Source organism: Trematomus bernacchii, unplaced genomic scaffold, assembly GCF_902827165.1.
Source record: "Trematomus bernacchii unplaced genomic scaffold, fTreBer1.1, whole genome shotgun sequence".
NCBI lineage: Eukaryota > Metazoa > Chordata > Actinopteri > Perciformes > Nototheniidae > Trematomus > Trematomus bernacchii.
This window is the reverse complement of record NW_022987973.1, coordinates 4229002-4252321: the sequence shown is the minus strand read 5'-3', so window position 1 is coordinate 4252321 and position 23320 is coordinate 4229002. Positions and strand designations below refer to the sequence as shown.

The 23320-nt window shown below is 38.2% G+C and overlaps 2 protein-coding genes across 4 annotated transcripts; one reads left to right on the top strand and one right to left on the bottom strand.

Annotated features, from left to right (window-relative positions):
• The first annotated feature begins 39 nt into the window (after positions 1-39).
• On the top strand, positions 40-10307 carry LOC117471445 (saccharopine dehydrogenase-like oxidoreductase). Its single transcript, XM_034116479.1, has 12 exons — positions 40-516; positions 2655-2764; positions 4803-4883; positions 5904-6033; positions 6174-6223; positions 6385-6515; positions 7230-7347; positions 7847-7966; positions 8057-8113; positions 8258-8369; positions 8578-8659; positions 9147-10307. The coding sequence occupies exons 1-12, from the start codon at positions 318-320 to the stop codon at positions 9235-9237; spliced, it is 1281 nt and encodes a 426-aa protein (XP_033972370.1). The 5' UTR covers positions 40-317; the 3' UTR covers positions 9238-10307.
• Positions 10308-13817: 3510 nt separating this feature from the next.
• On the bottom strand, positions 13818-21335 carry gcfc2 (GC-rich sequence DNA-binding factor 2). 3 transcript variants are annotated; one of them, XM_034116475.1, is made up of 18 exons: positions 20943-21335; positions 20550-20651; positions 20037-20237; positions 19514-19759; positions 19222-19322; positions 18915-19051; positions 18567-18750; positions 18213-18336; positions 18045-18096; positions 17827-17924; positions 17476-17675; positions 17240-17384; positions 16376-16497; positions 16151-16227; positions 15333-15399; positions 15073-15219; positions 14829-14965; positions 13818-14519 (listed from the first exon to the last, which is right to left on the bottom strand). In XM_034116475.1, exons 1-18 carry the CDS (start codon positions 21262-21264, stop codon positions 14387-14389), a joined length of 2595 nt encoding a protein of 864 aa, XP_033972366.1. In that variant the 5' UTR covers positions 21265-21335; the 3' UTR covers positions 13818-14386. The 3 variants fall into 3 exon arrangements, with proteins under 3 accessions (XP_033972366.1, XP_033972368.1, XP_033972365.1); XM_034116477.1 differs by having other exon boundaries at positions 19514-19762; positions 20037-20234; XM_034116474.1 differs by having other exon boundaries at positions 19514-19762; positions 20943-21334.
• Between the last annotated feature and the right edge of the window lie 1985 nt (positions 21336-23320).

The window sequence follows — 23320 nt, the reverse complement described above, 5'->3', positions numbered from 1 at the left end:
TTTAAAACAAATAGATAAATTAAACTAACTTAGATGGGTAACTCTCTTTGGTATGAGCCAGTTATTGTTATAAAACATTCACTGACCTAGAATACACACGTAACGTGACAAAATGTCTTGATACGTAATTGTTTAGATAGTAAAGAAAACCTCACGCAGTTGTTAATGTCTGTTAGCATATTAGCATAATGTTGCTACGGAAGTAGACTCTGGAGCGCTGTTAAAAGTGCACGAAGTCAGCTCTGCGCTGTCAGTCAGTCAGAGAGACTGGTGCAGGTATCATCTCATCTAACTCCTCCACTGTTGCTGCTGTAACCATGGCCCGTGTCGAAACATCATCCAGCAGACCCTACCATCTCATTATCTTCGGAGCCTCCGGATTCACGGGACAGTTCGTGGTGGAGGAGGTGGCCCGGGTCGCATCCGAGGGTCCGAACGGGAACCTGAAGTGGGCGGTGGCCGGCAGGAGCAAGCAGAAGCTGGAGAAAGTTCTGGAGCAGGCGGCCGCAGAACTCAGTACGTACCCCAACAACTCCATTAGTTGTGCGTTTTCTCTGAGGTGGACAAATTACTCTTGTACTGAAGTCAAAGTAGAAGTACCAGAGTGTAGGGTTACTCTTTTAAAGTCCTGCAATCAAACTTTTTCTCAAATAAAAGTGGGAAAAAGTATTGGCATCAAATTATGCTTAAAGTAGCTACCAAAAGGAAGTAGCCTACTCATATTTCAGATCGAACCATTTCAGAATAATTTATATCATATGTTTTGATTATAATTATTGATGCATTAATTTGTGTTTATCAAAGCTGGTAAAGGTGCAGCTAGTTTTTGACTTTGAATACTGCAGGGTAGCTTGTGAATTTTACTCCAGGTGACTAAAGTCTTATTTAGTGTTTTTTTATATTTCACGTCATTAATCTAAATCTGCAAAGTAACTAAAGGTATTAAATAAATGTAGTGGAGTGAAAGTACACGCTTTACCTCTGAACTGTAGTGGACTAGAAGTAGGCTACATTGTAGCAAAACATTGAAATACTCAAGGAGAGTACAAATCCCTCAAAATTGTACTTAAGTACTTACTTGACCAAATGTACTTAGTTACTTTACAACACTTATTTTTGATCAGATTGTTTCTAGAACCAACAGTTCTGCAACGGGATAGTTTCTCAGTGAATATTTCCAACATCAGAAGGATGGATAATGTAGTTAGAGCTGCGCCTCTAATCAGGTTTTACAGAGTATTTACAAAGGCATACGGAAATCACTTAACTCTGTTCAACTCAGGATCACTAATCTATCCAAGTTGAGCCTGCTGATAGTGATTCGTTTAACATTACTTTGACCTTAAACTCTGACTTAACTCCAAAGTACAAGCGAGGAGGCAACTTGACAAAAAGAAATCATACCATTTATTGAAATTGTATCCACCAAAAACTAATTTTTGAGCTCTTACTTTTTTCCCCTTTGAACAAAGTTAATAAAGATAAGGCATGGTTCAACTCTCACCTTAAATAACTCAACCAACACCTTAAACAATTTATCCTTACTGCTGATGGTGAAAAAGACAAACAAGATTACTAACAAGGGGTAAGAGTTGTAAAAAATGCTCAACACAATTTGCACAAACTGACTTTATTAACTACAGCAACAATACATTGGAATGCTATTCCCTGCACTAATAGTATCTGTAAGAAGCACATTGTTGTAATATTTTATTTATACTTAAAATAATAAAACCATCAAACTTTAAGTCAATATATTTGCTGATGATCAGCCTTAAATGAATTGATAGATTAATGTGTTTGATGACAAATATTTGAAACAAGAAAATTCCATTTACAATTACACACAAAAAAAGGAAAATTCCCAATTAAAAAAAAAAACGTTTTAATATTTATATTTACTGAATACCGGTAAACACTAATTGTGTGGGCCAGTCATTTTTTAGGATGTATATGCAACACTCTAAATCTGGATAATAAATTCCATGACTGGATCAAGAGCAGGGAGCTTTTCTGCTGTCATGATAGTAATGTGATTTTCCAGAGGATTAGATAGTTATTCTGTTGTGTCCTCGGGGAGCAAACAACAGCTGATGGAACAAACCTGCTCACTGTACAATCCTCAGCCATGGCAGCACACACTGTCATTCAGGAAACACTGCAAACAGTTTGTCCGTTTTAAACACAAATGTGCCTTTCTCCAACAAGCCCCAACAAGTTAGTTATTTCACAGGATGCACAATATTTGTTAAAGGCGGAATATGTGTCAAAATACCAATCTGAAAAAAGTATTGTTGCAGCATACAAATCTAATTTTGCACACTATAAAATCTTTGTTTAGTTTAGATTCTTGTATGATAATTTTTCAATGATAGTCAGGTAAAAATCATGATTTCTGAACAAACTCAATTTCCATTCTCAGTCAAAATAATCGCAGTTAAATATGTTTATCCAAATCAATCCGCTCTAACATTTTCTGTGCTTCTTGTAGCCTATTTTATCTTGTTCTTTCTCGCGTACTCATTTCCCGCAGCTGTACAGTACTCCCATATTCACACCTGGTAATCATGAATATTAGTAATTATGTTAACTATAAAGACGTTTGATGTTTGAGAACTGTAACACAAACATTTGTATTCTGTGTGTGCTTGCAGGTAAGCCTGAGCTGAGGTCAGTGGATGTCATTGTGGCAGATGTGGGAGAACCAGGCTCTCTTGCAGCCATGTGCAAACAGGCTGTGATTGTTCTCAACTGTGTAGGGCCTGTAAGTAGCTGCCTATCATTATCTTTCTTAAAAAATTACACATTTCTTTATCCATCTCATGACAAACTATTTTTCCTCACATCATCTCACAAATGTAGCATGTTGGCATCTCCCTTTGGCACCAGTGTAGTTCAACATATCCCTGTTTTCTCTCTCTCATTAATACACACAGAGCAGCCTTTATTTACACAATGAAGCCAACTGACTTACAGCACACAATATGTCGTATTGTATTTGAGTCCGGATGGAAAGCATCCAGCACTGCTTTGCGTTCCGTGTGAACTCAAGATTCTTGTTTCAATTCAAATTCTTCCACTGCAGTTTCCCTACTGCTGTACACAGCAGCTGGCAACTTGGTTTAAATGGAGACAAATATTTGAAGTAAAAAAAAATACACCCTCTTATTTCTCTTATCAGTTCAGTGTTTCTATCTCGTCTTTTAAGTGAGTATACATTTAATACATCTGGTAAAGGCCATTGAGAGTGGGGTGCTGCCAGTATTCTTGTTACCCCACGCTTCACATACTAGCCCAAGAAGAAGAAACAAGGAGTGTTACAAAGGAGGAATGTACTTCGCTCTGCAGGTTGGTTATCCAAAATCAACAAAATAAGGATGACTATTTAAGACTACAAACAGAATAATAACTCGTAATAATCAGACAGATCATATGACTCGCATGTATTTTTAAACATGAATATATAAAACAAAAGAAACCTCAATGTTCAAGTTTAACAGGATTCCCCTTGGAGCTAGGTTCTGCAGCTGCAATGCTTTGTAGGGAAATCCAGTGGATCATTTGTTATTATTAATCAGATATTTTATTAACATTTTTGCAAACATTAAAACACAAAGTGTAATACACAAAGATGACACTGTGCATCTATCATCAAACATACTTGCATACAGACAGACATACCAACTGTGCTCAGAAGGTGAGGAAGGTTAATAAATGCAAATGAGCCAAATCAAATATCAGAAGAAAATGAGGAAGAGACTGATATGGTTGCATTCATGGACGGACTATATTAGAAGAGGTTTTTATAATATGAATGCAAACGGTTGAGAAAATTAAGGGTATTTACTTTAAGGCGTGTCATCACCTCCTCCACCCAGTGATTACGGGACGTTGCCAGCTGGGGATCATGTCTTGTTGCTGCATCGGCAACAAAAGGGAGTGAGAGTCAATATCTGGGGGGGATATGTTAGAATGCTAGGTATGGTGGAAAAGTTTATTATTAATTATAAAGAAATGGTTTCTGACATGTTTTGCAACCATAGGGGCCTCCATACAACCTTCACATTTGTCCGACTGTGTGTGGAGGTTAGGCAGTAATGATAAGTAAAAAGATCTTGAGATATGATATGCAAGGGAATATCTGGTTTCAACTGTTTATTTTGATGTGGTTACTGCAGACATCTTAGATTTAAACTTGAAACATTTTTGGTAAAGTCGAACTCTATATTCAGATTTGTGCTGAATAAACATATAATTGAAGAGGCTTATAAAGTTGTATTATTCATAAAGAAGCTGTCAAAAGCTCTGTATTTGTGAGGAGTATTTTTTTACACCAAATTAGGAGGTGCTGGAGAATCACAGAACGGATGGTCATCCTTATTATTATGCCGTTTAAACCAATTATTTACATTTGTTTAAACGGCATCATGTAGCCTAAGTTGCGCTGACAGGTGAAAGAGGTACACACACTGCTTCCCCGCAGCGAGGCTCCCCCACCCTCCTGTTGACAGTTCACGAGCGTCAAGCTCCCCCCGTTGACAATTCACGATCGTCGGCAGACTGATCACAATTCTTTTTTTTAATGGCACTTCATATAAAAAAGGTTGCCGACCCCTGGTTTAGACGGAGGCTTGGCCTGTTATTTTTCTGGCTAACATTCAAAAAGTTGAACCCTTTTTTTTAGCCCAAAGCAAAGTAGTAACACAAACAATTGGCCGGGGAATCAGACCTCCACCAAATAAGAACAATAAAGTTTTGCATTATTTAAATATATGTGTGTATGTGTCTCTGTCTGTGTATAGTACAGGTTTTTTGGTGAGCAAATGGTGAAGGCCTCTGTGGAGAATGGAGCCCACCACATTGACATCAGTGGAGAGCCTCAGGTATGTCTATGGTGCTGTTTTTCTTTACTATAATGTTGTGCACATCACTTAAACTTGTAAGTGTTACAGGGAAGTCATTTTTATTATTATTTTATTAACCTTTTTTATTTCCCTTCCTGAGACCTTAATCTTCTGAATACTAAAATGACATGTGCCCTAAATGTAATAATGCATGTGAAATTAAAGTAAAAAGAACATACCTGCATGTTTTCAGATCTGACTCTGCAGCTGTTCTAATGTTCAGACGTGCTGCGGTTCATGCTGCATCCTGTTAGACAAGATAATCCCTCACTTGGCCGCATGACAGCAGTTTGTCCAGGCTGTTAGATGGAGGTTTGATGCAGCATGTATCATTAAAACACAGTCAAACCGTCTGACCCTAAATTCCCAGCAGAAATCATTTATATACAAAATATTTGAGCAACTCATTTAGGTCATGCTGCTGCCAAATCTAGAATTGCTTGTGAGAAGGAACTAGGGCTTGGAACACCTTGTACCAGGCAGCAAGCTAGTCAGAATCTCTGCTTTATGAAATGTAGAACCAATTGTAGACCAATAGGACAGATGTCTGGCGTTTTTTTCTTTTTTAAACCTCAGCTATACGTTTTTTAAATTTGTCAGACTAAATCAATTGGATTATGTTTTTTTCTAGATAAAGGTTGTGGTAATGCATATTAAGATCTGCCCAGTTTTCAAAGGGATATTTTCGGGTCTCTCTTTTTTAACCTTCATTTTAAACTTCTATATTTAAAAATCATAGGTTTATAAAAAAAACAAAAACACAGTCCCCATTCTGACAGCCTAACTTGTTGTGTATTCCTTTAAAGCTACACAAAACACCCCAACACCTTCACCATCATTTTGTGCTAATTGTTAAGAGGTGGGGAAAAAACTGTCGAATCTAAATCATAGTAACATTTCCATTCATTTTTTTTAACTGGCACACAGAAAGCACTTGTTTGTGTCTTTACTTGTGTATGTGTGTCACATGTGTGTATGTTTCTGTCTGGCTGTATGCAGTTCTTGGAGGGCATGCAGTTGAACTACGACAGCCAGGCAGCTGAACAAGGTGTGTACGTCATAGGGAGCTGCGGATTCGACTCCATTCCTGCCGACATGGGAGTCCTCTTCACCAGGGACCAGTTCAAGGGTAGGCTCACAAACACATTGATGCAAAATGACCCCCGCTTCACTCCACTCGCCCTCTTTCTGTTGATATGTTTTGCTAAATCATTGTTATATTAGCCTTTGTAAAAAAAAAAAAACATGTGTATGTGTGTTCTTCCCCAGGCACCCTGACTGCAGTGGAGAGCTTCCTGACTTTCGGCGCAGGAGAAGATGTATGTAACTTACAAGTCCAAACTATGGACCAGCTTGTTGTTGTTCCTTGATCATCCACTTTCCTCTTTTTTGAACCCTTCTTCATTCTATTGTCTTTTGTGTTTTCCCCTTTCTTCCACCACTTCTTCCTCCACATTGTCTCTCTACCTTCCTCTCTCAGGGAGGATGTCTCCATGACGGCACGTGGCAGTCAGCTGTCCATAGTTTTTCTGAGGGCCATGAGCTCCAGACTCTCAGGAGGAAGTTCAATCACAAACCCCTCCCCACTGTTGGCTCCAAGATTAAACGCAGGTACATAGTAGAGTCGAAATTTCCTTCAGACATAAAAATAACGCTTCCTTTCCGTTTTCTCAATGGCACTTAAACAGTCTCAAACTTGCTTGAGAATTTAAGGAAACTCTGTCCAACTGGCAAATGTACTCAGTCCTACAGTTACTGTTACTGATAAACTTTGGACCATATTTTTGCACAGGAACAATGGCTGTGTTTTCTGTCCCTTATCTGTTACATTTAGCTCATGTTGGGTAATATGAACAGGCAACATGACCACAGCAAAGTGAACAAACTCTATGCCTCGCTGTGACAAAGTTCCCTTCAGAATAACCTCTCACCTGGTCAGATAGCACGGCTGATGGCAGTCTATCATTAAAACGGTATTTGGCACCAGCAGTGCAATATGTTTGTTTAAGCAGCAATATCAAGTGGCGTAACTTCAGTAGAACCTGGTGATTAATAAAACCAATATAGATATTGATATTTAAGAGTTAAAGAATCTAAAATAAATATATCAGGCAATTTTCTTTTCCTAATAGTTGTATGGGAAAAATAAATATGTTCTATTTATTTTTGTGCATTCAGGAGGAAATATTACAGTGGGAAAAACTGCCTGTATAAATAATTAATTGAAAAAGATAGCTGTCATTACCATTTATTATACTTTGTACTGTAGTTTGCCCAACACGGTTGTAGATAATGTTGAGTGTATTTCTTTGTGTGAATTTGCAGGGGGAACTTGTTCTTCAGTAATGAGGTCCAGCAGTACTCGGTGCCCTTCCTGGGCTCCGACCCCTCCGTTGTGAAGAGAACTCAGCGCTTCCTGCTGGAGGAACATCACGACAAGCCGGTCAGTCTTTCACTTCTGTTTCCTTTAATCTAACTTTCTTTGTGTTGATCTTCCTCTAATTGTTCACTATTAAAATACATTTTTAATACAGTGTTAAGAAGAAAAAATAACACCTATTGTGCAATTTCAGTTTAAGTTTAAGTGAATTACCTTGTACTCTCACATATTTCGTTAGTTTTTTCCTTTCATCTTTTTTTATCGTGGACATTTTAGAGGGGAGGGGGTTAAAGTTTTAAGGTTGTTTTTTTTTAACCAAAAACTGGTTTAGTTCCTGGCTTTGTTTATTTGGGTTCTCCAATGCAGAGAGCCTATTTCTATGGAAAAGTTGGGATAGGGACAAATATGCGGCTGTTTTGTTCCAAATCTTTCTTTTTTTGTTGTCTTTGACATGACATTTCTTGTTTTTAGCTTAAGATGGGGCCAACATGAGAACAGTGTTTATTTGACTGCCCCTGCCATGTTTGTCCAGCATCCAATAATCTGTTACTGTTCTTCTCAGGTTCAGTATGGAGCGTATGTGGGAATCGGAGGAATTGGCAACGTTTTCAAGATGCTGTTTGGGGGCCTGATATTCTGGCTCTTTGTCAAGTTCAGTTTGGGACGCAAACTGCTCCTCAAGGTAAACAAACATTGCACATCACATAAGCCAATTTAACTGGGATATGTTTAGGTGCTTATGTGTGTGTGTTTTATTTGCCCACCCTCTCAGCACCCAGAGTTCTTCTCCTTTGGAGTCTTCTCCATGAACGGACCAACTAGAAAGCAGGTAAACAAAAATACAGTTAAAACACAGAGTTAATGCTCTGCTGCGGTTCATCTCATGCATATGCAAATACATCGATTTAGTTTAGATAGTAAAGGATGCTTGATTTTCTGATATATATTTTCTGTGTGTCCATGTGTGTATTAGATGAAGGAATCAACCTTCCAGTTTGAATTCTTTGGAGAGGGCTACACGGAGGGGCAGGACCCCTCCCAGGGAAAACCCAACAGCAAGATCCGCACTCTGGTGAAGGGGCCAGGTAACTCAAAATCCTAGTTTTGTACTTGATGCAACAAAGAGAACTATTTTAATCCCTTCATGAATTCACAAATAAAACCTGTAATCCGAACCTCAGTCATGTTTTCTTGCACTCATCATTTTTTTGGCAAACTATTTCATTTCTGGTATGTTCAAACCCTCATTGGTGTGTCTAAAGGTTTTTTATTTGTCTTTCTGTTATTACTCAGAGTGTGCATATGTGGCCACGCCCATCGCCATGGTGCAGTCGGCCCTCACAATGCTCAACGAACCCACAGCCCTGCCCAAGAAGTGAGTTATAACAACATACTGCCTGACAAGGGAGTGACTTTTCACCCAAATACAGATTCAGCACACACCATTTGAATCTAAATGTCTCTTTGCACAATTGATATGCTCGTTCCAAGTTATTCTCTAGTTTTTTGTTAAATGTTGGATATACATATGCAGGACTAATATTTTGCAGGTCCAGTCCATTTGACCATATTTGTTATGTTATATTTAATCCATCTAGACAGTGACACATGGCAAAGTATTGTGTTAAATATTTTAATTGGAGTAGGCATAAAACTGAATATGTGGGACTGTTATATAAAATAACAACATAAGAGTTTTTCTAGAAGGTGATCTTACATACAGGAGCTTACATAGGAACCTGGGAACAGTTTTTTTTAATCCTAAATTATGCTTCAAACTAAGCGATTTCATTTCTATGTTTTACGGTTTAGTGTGAATATCGCTTGAGGAATGAAACTCATTTTATATCCTTCATTTCCAGGGGAGGGGTCTACACTCCAGCAGCTCTTTTTGCAAAAACCACCCTGACGGACCGCCTCCACAAACACGGGATCGAGTTTACTGTCCTCTAAAGTTTGTCCCCTCCCTGATGCCATACTCCAGGTTTTTGTCAGCACTTACTAATACTTACAATACACTAAGAGGGCTATTTAATCACGATAGCTTTATGGAGTGCACTTTCAGATTAAGCTCGAACAGCATTTTTGATTGCATTTTCTGCATTTATAATTTCTTTATTTAATCAGATACTTGCTGGTGTCTCTTTGGCTTGAATGTACTATTGACCCTCTGCTTGAAAGACAAAAGGCACAGCTGCAGCAGCCAAGCACAACTATTATTCAACAATGCACAACAGCTGCGTGTGAACAGGTTTAACACGGCTATGCACTAACATGATTATTGTCCATGAAGTTTGTTCAGGTTCGCTGTGTGTCATTTCAATTCATCTTTTTACCTAATTGGACAAAACATGTTTACTACTAGTCTTGCTCTACTACTGTACACTGTCAGGTGATACAAGTGAAAACATTTAGATTGCCTATTTATCATACCAAAGATCAGTTAGTGAAATATTGTACTGACAAATATGAAATTATGATCCAACAGTGTTTACATCAAATCATTACAATTCTAATAATGGTGTGTCCACATCTTCTGCATAATAAGAATCTCCTAAATGATGCAGCCTTTATGATATTTACCTACTTATACGTGGCAACAAACTTGTGTGTGTGTGTGTGTGTGTGTGTGTGTGTGTGGGTGTGTGGGTGTGTGGGTGTGTGGGTGGGTGTGTTTTGTTTTTGACAGTTTGATAATAGCTAAATCATCATACTTTTTCAATCTTTCTACAGTTTTTTTGTATCTGAATGCTGCAATGGTTCACCATTACGAACATGTGTTTGAGCCTTGACATAAAATGCATCCAGTTTGTGCACGAGACGGCACCGTTTACTCCAATGGACTGAAAGTATCCTGTCTGATGTTTTGTTAACATGTTTGTGGGGGGGTTTTTTTATCCACAAAAATCTCAGTTCTTGTTTTTCCATTTTTGATTATGTGCATGTGACAAGAAATATTCTGGGTTTTGTTTGGTTGTGCTGCGCTTTGTTTGGGCCTCATAAATAAAATCATCTCTGCAAAATAAAAAGTGCCTGTCTTTTTTGCAAAGATCTTTGGATACATACTTTATGAGCATAATGCATTTCCTGTCTACAGGAAGAGGTTCTCGTGATTGGTGGTTTACATTCAAATACTTTTTTTCAAAAAACAAAGTATTATAGAATTTTAAAGTTACAAGTTGGGACAATCTCTGAAAAAACACTCAATAAGTTGATATCGGTACATTTCCATTATCAAGAATGTTGTGCCTAATTGATTTGGCTCGCTATCACGCTGACCAAGTGAGAAATAGGTTGAGATAAAAAAATAAAGTAGTTCTGTGAGAAAGATGTTACTGACACAATGTCATTTTATTTAGTTTAAGACTGTATGATTCATTATTACCTTATTTAAAATGAGTCGTATGTCCCGTGTTTAAATAATCAAAGTCAACTTTATTGTCAATCTTCCAGTTTGTGTGTACAGACAGAGAGATCGAAATACCGTTTCCCACAATCCCAAATATAAAAACATGTATATAAAAATATGTGTGCAAATATGTATATATATGTGCACGGTCGGTCAATGACACATTTTTACATGTGCACACATTAAGACCTAAATAAAAACACAACAATCAATATGTACAAAATAACAGTCACTTCAATATTTGAGAATGTACATTAGTGGAAGATTGTCCATAGCAGCGTAAAAAGCATCTGGTGCTAGATTTGAGTGTCTGAGTGTGTGGGAGAGTTATAGTCCAGTGGGGGCAGGGGGGAGAGGGGGGAGAGAGTTCAGCCTCCTGACAGCCTGGTGTAAAAAACTGTTCTTTAGTCGAGTAGTGCTCGACCTCAGGCTGCGGAACCTCCTCCCGGAAGGCAGGAGGGTGAAGAGGCAGTTGGAGCGATCATGGGTGGGCTCACCCACAATGCTGAGTGCTCTGCGGGTGAGGCGGGTGTTGTAGAGGTCCAGGAGTGACGGGAGTGTGGCACCGATGATCCTCTCAGCTGTGCTCACAATAATAAAAGGATTATCATAAAAATACAATTTATTATTGTGGCCAGGATAATCATCGTAAAGTGAACATTTCATATAGCCCCATTCCTGATTCTAGACAACTGAAAGTCAAGTATTGCATCAGTGAGAATCTCATCATGTATCGTTGAAAGAAAAACTTAAATCTTAAGCATCACTTTCACAGGAAGTGCCATCTTTTATGTTTTATAAATAATCCTTTAATGCTCTCAAAAACGTTTCTGTTTCACATTTAATTCAGTCAGCCATCCATAGTTTTTCTGAAAGACATCAGCTCAATAGTCTCAGCAGTGAGTTGAATCACGAAGCTCTCCACACTGTTGGCTCTAATATTGAACTAAGGTACGGAGAGTAAAGCAATCTTTTACTTTTCACAATTGAACTAACAGAAACAGTTTGTCAAATGTGGTATACCAATATCGTTATCATTCACAGTATGTTTTTCATTCAGAAAGAAGTGTATACTTTCTAAAAAAATAATGTATGTCATTACTACACCTGTTGTACCTTATCCCGTCCTAACAGGATGGGTTGAGAAACGTTTGGCTTCAACATCAACAGTAGGCAAACACTGTGCAAAGCAACACAAAGTGCAAATGATATACTATTACGCAACGAATGGTGACTAATAATGAGTTCAATTTATTTTGCTAACTCATGTTGTTCAGACAGACTTTGACTTTTTCGCACAGCAACAATGACTTTGGATTTTTTCTCTCATCTCCTACGTTTGGATCCTGTTGGGAAATAATCTTTTGTTGGTCATTCTGAACAGGCAACACGACTACATCAAAGTCACACACTCTCCTCCACACTGTGACAAAGCTTATTTCAGGATTAATCTTCAGGTTGTGAGATTGCATGCTGATACAATTAAAACAATGATTAGCAATAACATATGTTCGTAGTAGCAGTGATATCCCCACAGAAAAGTGCCTTAACATCAGCTACATTACATTTAGCTGACACTTTGATAAGTGCACTCAACCATGAAATAGTTCATATTTAGCTGTCTTTGGCTCTTTTCTTGCTGTAACAAATGCAAATGTTCCCTCTGTGGGACGTATAAAGGTGTTCTGATTCTAATTCTGAGCAACAAACTCAAAGATCCTACAGGTACATTTCCTATCTATAATCCCAACCAGATGAAGTGCTACTGCACAGTCCACATCTGGACCTGGTGTGTGTGTGTGTACAATTTATATATGTAAAAAAAAGTTTTGCCAGCTATTTTGTAATTTTACAATGCAACGTCAGATAAAAGTAATTAAGAAAATCGTACTCTCTAAGTCTTAACATGTTCAAGATTTCCAAAGACTGATTTGGGAAATTGTATTCCCAATTAAGGCCATATTTTTTAGAATGAATTCAATGCAGCTTTTTAGACTTTGTTCACAGGAACCTCGGACAATACAGTCGTGTTTGCACTTCCGCAATGACTTTGGAATTTGTGCCGTTATAGCTTACATTTAGATCCTGTGGGGAAGGGACATTTGGTTTGTCATCATGAACAGCTTTTTTTATCATCTTGTGAGATTACATGGCTGATAGCAATCTATCATTAAACCAAGAATTGGCATCAGCAATAATATATAATAAACTCATGTTTTTACTAGCAGTGATATCAAGCAGCTGTCACTGAAACGTGATTTTATGCAAGTATGTATGACTATGTTAAATTGTATATGTATACATATAACTATTGTCTGTCTGGATGTTTGTATATTCATCCTCATCCATAAGTGAGTCTTTGATATTATTGATATATCTTACTGACCAGCCCCTATAGTCTTTGTTTTATTACTTTTATTCCCTGCTGTATTGCTAAATGTATGTCTACATCTCTTTGGTTGAAATATCAATATATTATAATATAGGCTGTATCCTCTTGGTGTAATGACAAGCTGAGTTTGTGGAATTTGTAGACCTTTTTTTAAAGTAAATTGTGTATTTAGCAGAATATCAATTTGCACAAATATATCTAATCTCATCTCACATTCAGAAAATACCACCTCTATGACTGAATTAAGAGCTGACGTTAATAAGATACTATAATCAGGGTTCATACACTTTTTCACCAATGATTTTCAATGACTTTTCCATGATTTCTCCATGACCTTTACCTAATTTTCCATGACCAAAAAAAAATGACTCTTTCTCAGCGGTACCACTGAAAATGGTTTATTTTAACATGGAACAGGAAAATAAGGTCTGCATATGAAACATGTTGTGCCTATCTAAAACAAATGAAATAGGCTTACTAGCTTCTACACGCTAAAGCAACTAAAATCTCTCACCAGCAAAACACCTCGTCAGTTAAATGCCATTTTACGTTTCATTACTATACGATACAGTATGTATTATCATTATAGTATTACTATTTCGGCGATTAGCTAAAATATAAATTATATTTGATGCAACTTTAGTTACAGTTCCATGACTTTTCCAAAACCTTGGGAAAAATATTGTTTTCCATAACTTTTCCAGGACCTGGAATTTGCATTTTGAATTTCCATGACTTTTCCAGGTTTTTAATGACCGTAAGAACCCTGTATAATGCAATAATGCTTTATCTCTTTCATGGAGACAGCTGCTGAAACAATCAATATATATAGTATTAAGAAAAACATTTGACTTTTCCATGACCGTTATTAGAAAGTACATATGGGCATATATAAACTTCACCATGTCAAGAAGTAAAATCGGACTAAAGCACCAGATATTGTAACAAAATTCTAATATTTATTCATAAAAATAAATGTATCTCCGGTACAAAACAGACGGCAAATTGTTCATGAATAGAAATGGCAGGAATATGATTTGTTCTTCCTCACACAATGTTTCTTGGCAGTTTAAATTGTAAAACATCTAATTTGTTCCACTTATTAGCTCATACTTTAAGCGCAACCTTACCAAACTATTATATATCCATTGTTTTCATTCTGCAGTTCAGTGGCTATCTAGCAACCTTTAAAAAAAAGGCGGAGCCCCTCTTCTGCAGTACAATATCTTTGACGATAGCTTTCAAAGTACCAGCGTACTACATTTGCATTTTGATCCATCTTTCAGTCCAGTGTTTGTTGCTCATACGTCTTCGTGGTTCAGCAGCTGGTGGGAGTAGATCACGTCTTCGTAGTGGTATTTCTCTGATATCGTCATGATGGAGTCATTGCACCGGATACTACTCAGAATCTTCAGCACCTCAACCACAGCAGACCTTCAGGAGAGTAGGACACAGAAAGAGTGCATTACAGTATTGTCTGTTGTTATAAATGTATTAAGAGTCATGACATCTGAGTGAATTTATGCTAAATACATTTCATGTCGTCACCAATGCTGCCTACTTGATATGATGGGGAAATAGCCTTTTCAATAAATAAGTATTACAATTAAGCATTTTGGATTTTAGCATTTGCGTGGCTTTGAAAGGTGAACTTAATGACGTGCTGCATTACGACATAAGAGTCTGTTTCATTTCACTCTGACCAAGTTGACTTTACAACAAAGAAAATGTTATGTTCCTTACTTGGTGTTTGGCTCCTCAGGAGGCTGCTGTTTGCAGATGCTATGAGCTTTCTGAACAAGGTGGTTTCTGAAGTTCTGGAGCTGAGGCAAACAGGAATTCTCTCCTTTGAACCAAGAGAGCGGCAGACTGTCTGCTATCTGAAGAAAGAGAGGGAGGAAGTGTGAGGTTAAGAACGTGAGGGGTAGTTGACGAACAGCCAGACCTTTATAAATTAAGCATAAACAAACAATGAAAATACACACACCTTTCTGCATGCATGGACGGCCCTGTTGCTCAGCGTCTGGCTGCACAGCGCGGTCAGCAGGTATCGGTTCAGAAGTTTGTCCAACATCAGTTCCTTCAACACAGACTCGGGAAGCAGCAAATCCCATTTTCCCATGTTACCTAGCAGCTATACAACACACACAACAACAATTAACAGCAGCCTGCAAACATTTCCTTCCCCAAGGGAAAAACTAAAACAATATAACAAATATTTAAGTATTATTTGTAAGAGAGCAGTACTTTTATGGCCGTCCAGAACTGTTGATCCCTGAAGTGACACTGAGGAGACGAGATGTCTTCTAGGAACCTGTTAGAAAAATAAACAACATTAATTACAGATTGAAAATACCATAGAACGTTATAAAGTCATTTGAAATAATTTGCATTAGACCTGATCTTTAATCCATCACAGTTAAAGGATGCTGATCGTCTACTGTACAGTCTGGAAAGCCCACTGAGACAAATGTGTAATTGTCTGTTGTTGGGCTTCATAAATAATATTTATTTATATTGATTGATAAATGTATCATGAACATGGAAAGAGGTGTAAGAGCATGGGCTAATGAGTGGACATGTCTTCAACAATGATAATACAGGATTAAAGGTGGGGTAGGTAAGTTTGAGAAACCGGCTCGAGATACACTTTTTGTTATATTCCATGGAATGCTCTTAACATCCCGATAGCAATGAATATCTTAAGTGCTTTGACAAAAAATCCATAAAAAAAATGTCATCTGTGGAAGCCGTAATACTGTAAAAAGCACGACCAATCATTTTAGCCGGCCCGGCTAAAATAACTGGATGGCCTACCTGCCTGTCAGCCTTCCATCTGTGCACAAACTTATCTCGTGCACTCATTGGTCATGTGCGCATTCGTGTGTGTTGGAGGAGGGGCTCTGTAAGGAAGTGGCAGATTTGTTCCGGCTGTGTATTTTCAAATTCTAGCGCACTCGAGCCGGTTTCTCCAAAATGACCTACCCCACCTTTAAGTATTTTCTGCTTTCTCCTCGTTAGTCATACAAATGTTCAAACTTAAAAAGGCAGGAAAAGAACCTGACGTTTTAGGGTACAGAGGGATGAAGACATCGTCATCCACGCAGCTCCTCAGTTTGCTGATCACAGCCTCTCTGAAGGCCTGCAGGGGACATGAACACAATGAATACAAAAATGCATATTCAATTATATTGGGGTTAATACAATTAAATATTGAGGACTTATTGCTTTAGTGTAACTTAAAAATCCTAAAGAAGTAAAGCAGGATAATTTCTATGAGTTGGCTTTACCTTGACCGGTTTACTCTGCTCTCCTTCAAAGATGGAGTAGTCCTCCTTCAGCCGGTGACAAACATCCGACACACAGACCGACTGTTGGCGGGACATGGGATCCCACACCAGCTCCACATAGCCTGCGCAGAGACACAGGAAATACACAATGTCATGTTTCTGTAGTTTGACACATCTGTGCTCTACAAACAGACAGAGGACGTGAAGTGTTGAGGGGTTGTTGTAATATAATAAATAACTGAGGATTCCTGCTTTCCATTGTGGAGCAGCAACCTGTTAAAGGAGCAGGAAGCGAGGGGATGAGGGAGAAGAAACATGTTGTTCTTAAAGAGGAACAGGTACAGAAACTGGTAAGAATATGTTTTTCTCTTGGAAATCGTGTACAGACTTGTTAAGACTTGCCAGAGCACATTTTTAACCTGAATATAACCGCCACAGCTCCAAAGCACTTGCACCTCCAACTCACAATAGCTTTTTTAATCATCAATTAATCTGCTGATTTTTCTTTTTTTAGAATAACCGATTCATCGTTTGGTTTATAAATTGTGAGAAAACACTATAAAATGTTCATCCCAGTTTCTTATAGTCCGAGGTGATGTCTTTAAATGTCTTGTTTTGTCAGTCCAAATCCAAACAATATTAAGATCGATATGATATAAAACAAAGAGAAGCAGGAAATGTTTATATTTGAGGCTGAAAAGGCGTTTCCTACTCTATTTGCATTCAAATGTGTTTTTTCTTCTTCTGTAGATTGACTAATAGTTGCAGCTCTACATCAAATAGCTTTTACCAATGTGCTCTTCCTATTGCATTTCAACACATTACACACATTTAAAACATGCCTCATTAGTGAGTGTGTGTTACCGGTCAATTTGGGTATGACGGTCTTTTCTATGACATTAGACAGTGTCTGTCTGTCTGTGTTCTCCAGCTCCTCGTGGCCATGACCATGACAAAATGTCTCCACTGCAGCGAACCACGGGAAGTTTTCAAAGTCCCCACTATCACTCTGTTACAAAACAAATATAAAAGGTCAAAAGTTGTGCTATGACATCTGTGAGCATGTAAGAGCTAGTGTCTGTGTTTGTGTCCACATGTACCTTTAATGGGTTCCATGGCAGTAGCTGATGTCTAATGATGGGGTTCAACAACTTGGGCAGACACAGAGAGATGTAGGCATTGTGGTAAGAGTCAGAGTAAGACCCTCTCCACTCCTCAAATCGGGACAAAATCTTCTTCACGCTGGAAAAGTCATCCTGGACGTCAGAAAACACCGTCTGGGACCTCAAGAGGATATCAGCTGGAGAGAGAACAGAGCGAAGTGCAGCATGAGCAACACTTCATCTGATTTTCGTCAAAAAGAATGTATCACAGTGTAGTGTTAAAGCTTTTAGAAAAGATCTGGCCTGTAGGTGAAAGCCATTAGTCTATTAGATTTGATTCCTTCTCACCTATCTTCTTCTGCAGCTGCTCCTCCTCTTCTGCTGAGGGCTGGGTGTCTTCAGGTAGATCAAAATCTTCTTCAGCTTTAACACCAGAGGCTGCACCGCTAAAATATGTAAAGTAGAGTACAGTACCTATTTCAATCTTGTTTATGTAAAGAAGATATCAGATATATGAAAAAAGTTATAAACCAAAAAAGAAATAACAGAAATATTTGTACACTCACCTTTGAGTTTCTGTTCCATTAGTTGGACTTCCACCCTGCTCATTGGTGCCATCTAATGGGATAGATAAATCGGGCTCATGTAAATATTCTTTCTGGAGAGTATTTTGCTCCACATTGTACACTGACACAATGCAAATAGAGACAGGTGGACACACAGATGTAACTTACAGCTGATCTGCTGCAGGCGGTCTGCCTGCTCCCTGGTCCTCTGTCGTCTCTGAGCCAAAAGCGCCTCCATGTGGTCGGACAGTAAGGAGTGCAGATCCAGCTCCACGGAGTTGATCTCCACAACCTGCCAACAATCAGAGAATCATCCATTAACCAGTCAGAACATTCTGCAGCTTCCTGTTGTTTTAAGGAGTAGAGCTACAACTGTTCCATACAAGCTGTTAGTGTTACACAAAACTGCCTGATTATGACAGAGCTTTGAATAGAAAGAGAGATCAAACAATAATTAATTGACATTAGCTTTTATGTAACCGTTAAAAGACATTAACAGAACAGGTTCACTCCTTTTCTTACCTTCTCCCGTAGACACTCCACCACGTTGTGGACATAGAGGTTCGTGTCCCTGTAAAACCTGAGCTGTCTCTCAGAGGAACTTTCCTCCAGAGTCTCGGCGGATGCCCGAGCGTTCTCCACATCGCCCTCCATCCTCCTCAGCTCCGCCTGCCGGGCGCTGTGCACCTCCTTCAGGGATTCAAGTCTAAAGAGAGAAACAATTGTAACTTTAATTATAGAAATTGAATCAATTTATAATGTATTAACGTTTTTTTAATTTAAATAACAATATTAGGTTATATCAGATCAGTATTTGATTCATAAATGTTATCCCTGTTGACATTAAAGAATTTAAAGGAGGAAACTTACTTTCCAGTGATCCTCTTCTTGACCATTGAGACACTGACGGCAGGAAAAGTTGGTATTTTGAGCCCTTTTGATTTTTTCCTTTGTCTGTCCCGCCTGTTGCTGCTGCTGTAGCTGCTGGATTCACTGCCAGATGGGCTCTGACAGGAAGGAAAGAAAAGGATAAAGGATGTAACAGCTGTAGTACTCAGGAGGATAGTTACACTCATGGAAGCCTTGAGTGTTTAGTAATATAAACTATTATCCCACTTAGATACAAGAAGAGTGAGACACAGACAAATGACAGTAGAAAGATATCAAATATCTTTACCTGTTCTCCCGGCCGTCTCTTGACTCCCTTCTCGATTTGTGTCTCCTCCCAAAGAACCTGCTCATCTACATCAGATCCTGAGAGACTGTCATCACTGTCTCCTAGATTTACACACAAACATATAAAATAGTAAACTTCACAACTCCACAATTAGGTGCAAAACAGACAGAGATTTCCAGACAGCCAGCCTAGTTTCATGTCTATGACGCTCATACAACAGACTATTTTAGTTTAATTCAGTTACTACAACAGAAGATTGAAAAATACAATCGATTCTCCCTGCTTTTCATACCAAGTTTATCTGCAATCCTCTCCCTAATGCTCTTCAGTCTTGGGGCGAACTCAATTCTTCTCTCGTGATCATCCGGCTCATCATCGTCATCATCAACTCTGTCTTCGTCATCTTCCCTGCTGTAGTGATCCGGGGTGCTACCAGCTGAGCTGTGGCCGTCTCTACCCAGGGAAATGAATTCTTTCTGGGCTCGATTGGCGCGACGCTGCCATCTAGCTGCCTTGATATCTTTAGCATTAGGGATGACTGCTGTAACGACAAATAAATGCAGGTATGGACAATGAACATGTATGGAACAAACATAGATCCAACTGTTGATCCACACACATCCACAAACCTTATACAGACATTTCTCCAAAAGCATGCAGGCTTATTTTGAAGTGTTTCTGTAGGACCCTGCAGTTTTGTCTAGTCTAAAACCTTTATCAGGCACACACCAACATCTATCAGTGGATTCAAAACCCTGACTGTTTTCCTCTCTGACACACACATACAGTATAGACACATAGAAAAACCCTCATACCTGGTTTAGTAGCAGAGCAGCTGGAGTCTGAGCTAGCTGAGGGAGACCTGGCATCACCTTCATCACTGTCATTGTCATCATCGTCATCATCTTCATCATCCTTATTGCTGTCGTCATCATCAGTGCGGGGCAGATCATGTGGTGAAGCCTGACTGTCTGAGTCTTGCCTGGGAGAAGCAGACGGTGGGACAACTTTACCTGCTATGCCAAAAAAAAGGGTCACAATATGGTGATGTTAGACAACATGTTGTCATTATTATAATAAGAGAAAACTTCTTACTACACGTATACAGTTTATAAGCACCTTTTTGAAAACAACACACCCCTACACTTCAAAAATGCATAAATAAGTATGTGTCCTCCTACCACTTGTTTTAAGATCTATTATTGTTCTATATTACGGGAGAAGGCATTAGATATAAAAAGCTTGCACCTGACGTATCATTATTGGACATATACTGTGTTTTAATACAAATCTATGTCTGTAATGGCACATCTATCAGTGTGGCATACCTCTTCTTTGTTTGGTCTTGGCAGGTGATGCTTCCTTCTTCTTCACTTGGAACAGCACAGCTTTATCAGAAGACTTCTTCAGTTTAAATGTTGGTTCCTTAGCTGAGAAAATAATAAAGAAAAGAGATCCATGAGCAAAAACCTGCTGTTAAGGTTTCAAACGCAGCGGAAATGGGGATAATAAAAATAAATGTAAATGATGATAATGTACCTGGGATACAAACCTAAAGTTACATGTCTAATTAGATGCATTCTGTCAGTGCATTTAAATAGTTTTGAGCATGATATTGACATTGTATTTCATATATTATGTTGCTCTACGTTGGGTAAACGTCTGACCTGAGTCCATCTTTAAAAATATTGATTTAAAACTCCATATCCCCACTTATTTACCTTCTTTGTCGTCAGAGAAACTGAGAATTGAGTTTTTTGTCTTCTGAACCTCATCTCTGTCTTTATTTCTTTCTCCTCCTTCTTCTGTCACTTCCACCGTATCCCCGTCCTCTCCGCTGCTGCTGCCCGGCTTTGGAGGCGTCGCTTCCCGCTTGGAGCTACACGTAATGCCGCGGCCCTGGGACAGTTTCTCCGGCTTATTTACCGCAACTGGAGCCTCCTCAGTTTCCACTCCATGTCCCCGGGTCTTCCGCTCGTCCTCCTCGTCACTAGAGTTGTCTTTTCTCTGTCGAAAGTTTCTCCGAGGCTTTTTATTAAACATGTTTTATTCACTTACATGGAGGTAGTAACTTGGTTGTAGAACCGTGGTACGTCAAGTCAGAAACCGCTTTCACTGTCGTAAAGCGTTAGGGAAAATAGCCGCAATGCACTGTGGGCTATGTAGTTTCTTTTGTTCGTTTAAACCAGTCTATGGTTTAAACTGGCCATCCTGAATAAAAAACGTAGGCAACGTGAGTTTAATTTGGCGTTATTTTAAACCGCCACTGTAAGTTAAATAATTTCCCATAAGGTGGTTAACTGTAGTTCTGGATACTCTTTATTACCAGTTCTTATTGGGACCATCTGTGCTACTGAGTATAGGAATAATATTCAGGAGACATTAATAATGTATGGCTGTTGCCTCAGAAGATTATCCTGAGTTACATGTCAGCCACAATCAGTTGGTTGAGGAGCAAGACCGTCCTCATTTCATTTACACAGTCTTCAAACTATCTTTTAATCAACATATGATACTGTATATATTATACCACTCTGTGTGTCTCCTGACTGAAGCCTATTTCTGCAGGTAGGCTATAAGAAAAAAATAGGATAACAACTTTCTAAAAATCTAATAACATTAAGTACATCCAAATAATAAGCTTCCTCAAAAATAATGAGTTCGTTTTTCAAAATAACAATATAGTTTCTCTAAATAATGAGAAATTATAATGACAGACATTCTGAAAATAATAGGTAAAAATCTAAATAATTAATATCTCAAAATAATGACAACGTTTTGGAAAATAAAAACTAATATCTCAAAATAATGATAGAATTAAAAAGAAAATAACTGAAAGTCTAAAAAAAAAAAAAAACATTTTTCGAAATATTGACAAAATAATGAGTTAATATCTCTAAATATATACATCATGTCTCAAATAATGAATTTTACTTTGACTGATTGGAGTATTCTCATTATTTTGAGTAGGACCTTTTTTTATAAAATTGGTGGCGAAAATGGGCCTCCACAGTATGAAGGAGTTTGTACTCCACTAATCGAGATTATTGCCAGGTACGTTTACACATACAAGGAATTTGCTTTTCTGTTTGGTGGTGCAAACATGCACGTCACTTTGTTAGAAAAAGTGGTCTGGACAATTTCTCCAGATTTAACATCAGCATAGCAGAAGACAAAATATATCCCTCTCCTGAGAGCTGAACCTTGAGCACCTGCATGATGCATAGACCTCTGGACCACCAATGTGTCAGAAGGTTGCTGGGTTAAGACCATAGACTGTATAGGTTAAGACCCACCATGGCAAAGTGTAAGAGATGTGGAAAGCAAGAAGGAGTGATGTGATAATGTGAAAACTGGGACTAAGAAGGACTCTTGGTAGGTTTGAGATCTTTGATTTGAGGCTCTTCTCCACTATAGCAGTGAGATCACGCACACATTTAACAACATATCAGCAGCACAATATACAAAATAACTTTGTATTTTTGTATATTCACTAGAGTTAAGCAAATGCATTTCAAAAAGAAAATCCTTGATGCAAAAACTTTGATACCTTAAACAGATGTAATGTAGTAAAACCACCGGGGTAAGTGTTAGGAGATGTGTGATGTGATTTTGGTAGAACTTGAATTTATGATAAGGGATGTTATTTAATATTGCGTTGCAGTCTGCTTACTAGTTAAAGAAACAAAACAATTGAAATGGAGCAGAGTACTACAATATTTAGTGGTTTTAAAAGTCACATTATTGGAAAATTAGAAAAAAGAGTATTCGTGATGGTGGATGTAATTATTAAAAATAAAAATGACACAATTTAATATATATATATATATATATATATATATCCGACCAATAGGAACAGGTTAAAATAAATAAATATATATATATATTTTTGTACCTGTTCCTATTGGTCGGATCCAGTCAGCTGACAGATCGTGTGACCCCTGCTGTTTTGACAGGAAGACATTTCAAAACTTTCCCTGTTTACTGTCGTTTAAATCTCTGTTTTTTACATTTTCTATTTAAAGTGTACTAACATGTCCACATTGCACATCTTGACACTAAACCAGTGTTCTTGCTTATTATATTTCTTTGTGCACGC

Excerpts from the sequence above, each read along its gene's own strand:
- LOC117471445 (XM_034116479.1), top strand. The coding sequence starts at position 318 with ATGGCCCGTGTCGAAACATCATCCAGCAGACCCTACCATCTCATTATC. Across the intron at positions 6,034-6,173 it reads CACCAGGGACCAGTTCAAGG|GCACCCTGACTGCAGTGGAG; the intron begins GTAGGCTCACAA and ends GTTCTTCCCCAG. Across the intron at positions 8,660-9,146 it reads CCCACAGCCCTGCCCAAGAA|GGGAGGGGTCTACACTCCAG; the intron begins GTGAGTTATAAC and ends CTTCATTTCCAG.
- gcfc2 (XM_034116474.1), bottom strand. The coding sequence starts at position 21,264 with ATGTTTAATAAAAAGCCTCGGAGAAACTTTCGACAGAGAAAAGACAAC. Across the intron at positions 17,925-18,044 it reads AATGGAACAGAAACTCAAAG|CGGTGCAGCCTCTGGTGTTA; the intron begins GTGAGTGTACAA and ends TACATATTTTAG. Across the intron at positions 15,400-16,150 it reads ATCCCTCTGTACCCTAAAAC|GTTCCTAGAAGACATCTCGT; the intron begins GTCAGGTTCTTT and ends TTTTTCTAACAG.